The sequence below is a fragment of the Polyodon spathula genome, chromosome 17, assembly GCF_017654505.1.
Source record: "Polyodon spathula isolate WHYD16114869_AA chromosome 17, ASM1765450v1, whole genome shotgun sequence".
Taxonomy (NCBI): domain Eukaryota; kingdom Metazoa; phylum Chordata; class Actinopteri; order Acipenseriformes; family Polyodontidae; genus Polyodon; species Polyodon spathula.
In genome coordinates this window covers 28,644,059-28,651,247 of record NC_054550.1, presented here as the reverse complement: position 1 = coordinate 28,651,247, position 7,189 = coordinate 28,644,059, and the positions used below count along the sequence as shown (strand labels likewise).

Below are 7,189 nucleotides of genomic sequence, written 5' to 3'. Positions count from 1 at the left end.
TGGGGTCATCGCTTATGGTTTTAATGCTTTTCAAACAAACACAAAGAAACATTCTTTCTCTGCATCCAAGATAACAGCCAGACAGTGCTGTCTGACTTGATTGAATTCGCTTTCAATTTCAATAGCGTTTCTTTTATTTCAACATGTTTCTTTTATTCATTTCTCTATATCTTATCTATATGTAGCACGAAGGCGCTGCGAAAGCATAATAACCGGAGGTGAAAAATGTCATAATGGGTTTTTTCCATAAGTGTGCAGCCGCGGCAATGAATAGAACAGATTGAAAAAGTAAATTGTTGATATAACTTTCAGATAAAAGGCTATTCAGAAAGATCAAAAGAAATGGAAAAGGCGGTAAAATATGCTGGTGTGCATGCATGTGTGTCCTGCATAAAAGTACAATACATTAAAAATAGATAAACAGAATCTGGATCAAATGCAATATTTCGATTACTTCATATCCTTTTAAGGTACACAGGGAATTGTCCGATTGAGAGTGGCTCATGTATCACGAGTAAACTGTCAATTTGGAAGACGAGATACAAAATCTAAGTAAATTTTAAACCCTGTTTCGTGCACCTCATTGCAAAAAATTTAAAATGGTACCATTTCTATTTGTGCGACAAATATGCCTGTTGTACCTTAAAGGGTTGAAATGCACAAAATGTATTCCTTGTAGAGCGAGTCAGATAATAATAATGACCTAATATATGGATTTATACATATATCTTATTTTACCGAAATAAACATCTCACGTAAGGAGTAGGAAAAACAAGTCGACAGCCATATGAACACTAGTGTATGTAATTAACAAAATGGACAGACAATCAGCATCTGTCTGTCGCACAATCAGAGCACACACACAGCACACACACACACACACACACACACACACACACACACACACACACACACACACACACACACACACACACATCTAAATATCTACAACCAAAGCAGTGACAGGAAAAGAAAACCTCAGACCTATTCCAACCAATCAGACGTCTCCACTGGAAAATATCAACCTGAAAGACTAGGGGCGAAGAAAAAGTGGAAGTTAACCTTCTCTGGCGCAAACTGAGGGATTTCTTGCATAGCTCACATTGCTGTACCAGGGTGTACAGCTGCAGCGTCATTTTGCAGCTCTTGGGGTTCATACTCGTATCATTCACCGGCAAAGAAGAAAAAAATATTACCTGACTAGCTTACCGCGAGGTGCTATCCTTGGTGCTGAACCACTCGAAACGGGGAATTGAAGCAGAGAATGCATGTTCAGGACAGCCACCAATCCTCAGTGCAAAGACGTTAAAGCGACTCATCTGACTGGCAAGAGAAAGCTCTGAGTAGCATTACTGCATTTTGCTCTTCAGATTTTTTTTTTGTGTTTTTTTGTTTGTTTGTTTGTTTGTTTGTTTTGTTTACAAAATGCTGCCCAACAACTCCTCTAGACACCTGAATTTAGAGGACGGATTTTATTCGATGAATTCCTCTGGAAACGAGACCTACAGTGACACTCACGGCAGTGCAATACTAATCTCATTTATCTACTCCGTCGTTTGCTTAGTCGGGCTCTGTGGTAACTCAATGGTAATTTATGTGATCCTGAGGTATGCTAAAATGAAGACGGCTACTAACATCTATATTTTAAACTTGGCCATAGCAGATGAGCTACTTATGCTGAGTGTGCCGTTTCTGGTGACATCTTCGTTGCTGCACCACTGGCCCTTTGGATCCTTACTGTGCCGCCTTGTTCTTAGCGTAGATGCCATCAATATGTTTACTAGTATATACTGCCTTACCGTCCTAAGCATCGACCGTTACATTGCAGTGGTGCACCCTATCAAAGCTGCCAGATACAGGAGACCGACCATAGCAAAGATGGTGAACTTCGGGGTGTGGATGTTCTCCATAATGGTCATATTGCCCATAATAATTTTTTCTACTACAGCACCCAACTCTGACGGCTCCGTAGCTTGCAACATGCAGATGCCAGACCCACAGCGTCAGTGGATGGCAGTGTTTGTGATTTATACATTTCTGATGGGGTTTCTGTTCCCTGTTTTCGCAATATGCCTGTGTTATATTCTTATCATTGTTAAAATGAGAGTGGTTGCACTCAAAGCAGGCTGGCAACAACGCAAGAAGTCAGAAAGAAAAATCACTCTCATGGTGATGATGGTGGTGACGGTATTTGTCATCTGCTGGATGCCGTTTTACATTGTCCAGCTGGTGAACGTCTTTGTGCAGCAGCATAATGCAACTATAAGCCAGCTTTCTGTCATTCTAGGTTATGCCAATAGCTGCGCCAATCCTATACTCTATGGATTTCTTTCGGACAATTTTAAAAGATCGTTCCAAAGAATATTGTGCCTGCGTTGGATGGACAATGCAACAGAAGAGCCAATCGATTACTATGCAACTGCTCTCAAAAGTAGAGCTTACAGTGTTGATGAATTTCAACCAGACAACCTGGAATCGGACAGCACCTATCGAAATGGTACTTGCGCATCCAGGACTACAACACTGTGATGAACGGGAAATCATTGACGAGTTTAACATTGTTTGGATGGATTTAACATGTCACATGAACAAATTTAACAAAGTGACTGTTTTGTGTTTGTGTTGGCTATTGCTGCTTCTTTTTACTGTGTATGATGTTGCTTCGATGTCATTAAATTTTGCACCAACAATAATATTGTGGCTATTATCTTTATTCTTGCGAATTTATAAAACTAACTCGTTCTAGTGTTTAAATAAAAACCCAAAATTGGGGCCCTACGATAAGAATACGGATATATATATATATATATATATATATATATATATATAGATATATATATAGATATATATCTAATATATATATATATATATAGATATATATATATATGTATAAATACTATTTTACATAACATCACCCTTTAAAAATTTATAAACAGTGTCAATTGGTCCAGGTCAACAATATCTTCGCAGGTTAATGACGTGCATATAAATTTTACAGTTAAATTTTATTTTAATTAACACACGACCCCCCCATAGGGCCACGATAATTTTAAACCAAAGATTTTTTATGTTTAAAATTAACAACATTAATTACGTTTAGTATATATAGAATAAAAAAAAATATATATATATATATATATATATATATATATATATATATATATATATATATATATATATTAAAATATATTTAGAGTTTAGCTGTTTTAAATAAATCTCAAATCTCAAATCTCTCGAAACTAAAAGAAAATCAATTTGGGCCCATGTAAATTATGAGCAGAAGTCGTTGGGAATGGTACGCTTAAAAGCTTACAGCTGTACACCAGTCATTTAAAAGTTATAGTTATAGTAGTAGTGGTTACTGTAATCCTCGTTTGTACATGGCAGAGATTAGGACCCACGAGAGTCCTGTGGCAGGCATGCATTCAGTGCGCGAGGCAAGTACACATAATTAGCCCCCGATTTTGTATTTTCAAAAGTTGACAAGTGTGAGATTTCGGTTTACAAAAGCTCCCGTATTTTGAAATCGCAATGTTGAGAAGTATGGTATTAGCAAATGTAATCAGCGCAAAACTGCCTTTCAAATGTGCTTTCTAAACTTCATGTACAGCAGTCAGCTCTCAATCAGTTTGTTCATTTAAAATATCAACATGTGGACGCGGGTGCTTGGCAACATATAGGATGCTACAATGTTCTTTGTACTGAGATTGCCTTTTCCCATCACCCTCCACTGTTATTATATTTGATTTATGTGGAGATGAAGGTAGCAACGCACTTGGCTGCTGTTTGTTTATCACACTGTCACGTTAAATAAAACATTGTTGTGTGAATTTATGTTAAAACAGATTAGCTGCCCAATGACTCAGCAGACAGTGTGTTTACATACTTTATCAAAGCAACCAAAAAGAGCTTTCCCTGGAGATGATATTTACTTAAGTGAACAGTGTAATTTCCTGCCTGGTATATATATATATATATATATATATATATATATATATATATATATATATATATATATATATATATATATATATATATAGATAGATAGATAGATAGATAGATAGATAGATATAGATATAGATATAGATATAGATATAGATATAGATATAGATATAATTGAAATAAATAATTTTAAGCAGACATGAAAATAAAAATTGAATTACAAAGACAGATTTTGTGCTTCCTTGTCATCAGCTTGGACTGCACATTGTATTGTTTTGGTTCTCTGGTAAAACTTAAAATATGTTAAGCTTTTATATTTCAGATTCCATCTTTTTTTTTTTTTTTTGGTAGCTTACAATAATATGCACCAAATATGTAACATTGAGAGTCTTTGTGTTCTCAGGTTAACAGTTTCATGTGTAAAGATCCTGAGATAGATCATCTTGTGCTCTTGACATAATGTTTAATTGTAATTTTTTTTTCTATAAGGTCTGTCAACACAAAGTCTGTGTGTCAAAAGGTTTCTCAGAAAAGATAAGATGAAAGTCAAAGTCCAGTGGAATTGTCAGCCGTGCTGGATTTACTAATGAGCTTCATCTTATTTATTCGGAAAAGTGTATCCCAGTAGCCCCCCCCCCCCCCCCCCCCCCTTTGGGCATTTCCTCTATGTATTATTGTTGTGCCAAAATCCAGCCATTTACATGGTGCAGATAAGCCACAGCATGTGAGGCTATACACCAAGTGTCCTGTCCTGTCAATATACAGTGTGTTAAAATGCATTCAGTGTGAAAGTTACAACCCAAAGTTAATATCTCACATTTAGTTTCAGAATACCACAATTCAATTAGAACTGGTGTATGTTAATCTTTATAATATTGCACAAAATGCACACTACAAACTGTAGTATATACTACATTACTACTGTTATTCTGATTTAAGTAAATGCTAGTTTTTATAATTTGGGGACAATGTATTGAAATCAAAAAACATATACAACAAATAACTCTTTATCATTAATCTTCAAACAGGGCATACAAACAGATGTTTTTTGCTATATAATACATCGCCATTTCAATACACATCCCCTGAAAAACTTAAAAAGAAAATTTTCTAGTACAAAAAAAACTTGCAGTTGTTATCATTAGACTTAAGTACACCATCTCAACCTGCAACGTAATTGTTCTCCTTTTCAATAGCATTTTCATTCACATGCTGTGCAGAGTCTGTGTTTTTAGCTGATAGATCTATTGAACCATTTGATGGTTCTCTTTTCCTGGACTTCAATTTCTTAGAGCTTTTTCTAAAACAGCACTTAAATACACCAACTACGATTACAATCAACAGAACCAAAACTACAATTCCAACCACAACGGGAATGAATACATTTGACCGGGTTTCCTTGCTTTTAAAGTCTTCATCGTGAACCAGAGTTGTGAAGCCTGATGCTGAAGTTGGAGCTGGGTTCCTTTCATTCAAAGGCTGATGTGTGGAAGATAAGCGAGTAGAAGACTCAGTGAGGCGTTTTTCACCAGCATTTAGATCCATGTCATTCACTATACTGGTGATGTCACCAAAAGGCATCCTTGTACTACCAGACCCTATTTGGATTCCTTTTTGAAGGACGCATGACTTTTTGTCTTCTCCAAGAGCATATCCTTTGTTTTTATCACACTCACAAGCAAAGCTGCCAACAGTGTTGATGCATTTAAACTCGCACGGGTTTTTTTGGCATTCGTCAATGTCTACACATTTACCTTCGTCGCTTTGAATGTGACCTTCTTTGCACAAGCACATGTATTCCACATCTGTGTATCCATTGGATGTCAGCTGCCACGCCTGATTCTGGCACTTCAAGACAACAGTTTTTCCAGATTGACAAGTAACATTTGCTAAGGTCTTTGATGGTAAATACTGAACCGATAGCTTCGTTAACTGATAATGTGCTGTGTAGTTCACTACTGACATGCCTTTTATCTGGAGTGCCTTGCATATTTCTTCATCTCGATACTTACAAATAAAACCATAATGCGTTTTACAGCTTGCTTCTTCCCAGCCCCATTCTTGTACCACTTTGTTTCTGTTGAGTGATACTTTAAGGGTTCCACAGCGACTATCTGTACATGTCAGTGCTGGTTCTTTAATCCATTTACTTACTTCGGTTTGATTACTGTTCCCTTCTTTCCAACGAAATCCACGAAGTTTTAACTCTTTCTGTGTACACTGTTGCTTTTCTCTCTTAAGGCCTATCCAGAATGAAACATTTCCACTGTTAGTGTTTTCTAAAAGCTGCAGGATGCTTTGCTTTTCTTGCTCAGTGGACATGGTGGTCAAAACTCCCTTATTCTCACAGAATGCTGAGTCATATGCCACACTGGTGTAATGCGCACTGTAGCACGTAAACAGATCCGTGCATAACATGTGGTCCTTGAGAGGCTCGCAGAGAACAGCCTTCCAAAGGAAAACCAGATAAATCCAGAGATGCATTTCAGTGTGTTGTATAATATGGAGCTGCCTTTATTTCACACAGCTTCTTCTTCACCAGGCTCTGCACAAATAATCTGTTCCTGCCCTCCGCACTCATGGCCTCTAAACAAGACCCTCCCAAGAAAACAACAGTAGGAAGTGTGTTCAGAGTTGATATGAATCAAACTTCTTTGATCTAGGGAATTGGAAATGTTACAAAGGAGTCATATTTCTCACCCTGCTACATTAGCAAATCAAACAAAAATACAATACATATTAATCACAAACTGGAATTGCACTTACTATTTTAAATGGCATTATACTTTAAAAGACAGTCTTTTTAAGATGTAATTTATACTAGACATGTTATTTAACAATAATACTGGGGGAACATATAGATGTGACTACTTGCTTGCACACAGTTTTGGACTCATAGCAATAACTGCACTGAGCAGTCCCAGAGAAATTATGATATAATACATCCCCTGTAGTGCTGGACACATACAAATAAACAAACAATAAGAAACTGCAAGACATTTTTTATTGTTTATTGAGCAGGCTTGGTTAATTTTTTTTAATAGGAAAAACAATCACTCTATAGTCTAGTTTATTGTGTACATTTCCATTTAATCCAGTGCAACATCACTTTATTTGTTACTTTTACCGGATTAAAATATGTTTCAATGGTGATTCTTGTGCACTACTGTATGAAGCTGCCCATGTAGATACTCCTATAGTAGTTCACACCCTGCTTTCTTAAGAGACTTATAAGAATGAAACAGAT

The 7,189-nt window shown here is 36.5% G+C and overlaps 2 protein-coding genes across 2 annotated transcripts; one reads left to right on the top strand and one right to left on the bottom strand.

Annotated features, from left to right (window-relative positions):
* The first annotated feature begins 976 nt into the window (after positions 1–976).
* Positions 977–2,728, top strand: sstr1a (somatostatin receptor 1a). The gene has a single exon (XM_041275475.1). It carries the CDS (start codon positions 1,426–1,428, stop codon positions 2,527–2,529), a length of 1,104 nt encoding a protein of 367 aa, XP_041131409.1. The 5' UTR covers positions 977–1,425; the 3' UTR covers positions 2,530–2,728.
* Positions 2,729–4,786: 2,058 nt separating this feature from the next.
* LOC121329539 (complement component C1q receptor-like) lies at positions 4,787–6,590 on the bottom strand. The gene has a single exon (XM_041275150.1). The coding sequence runs from the start codon at positions 6,424–6,426 to the stop codon at positions 5,104–5,106; it is 1,323 nt and encodes a 440-aa protein (XP_041131084.1). The 5' UTR covers positions 6,427–6,590; the 3' UTR covers positions 4,787–5,103.
* Positions 6,591–7,189: the final 599 nt, after the last annotated feature.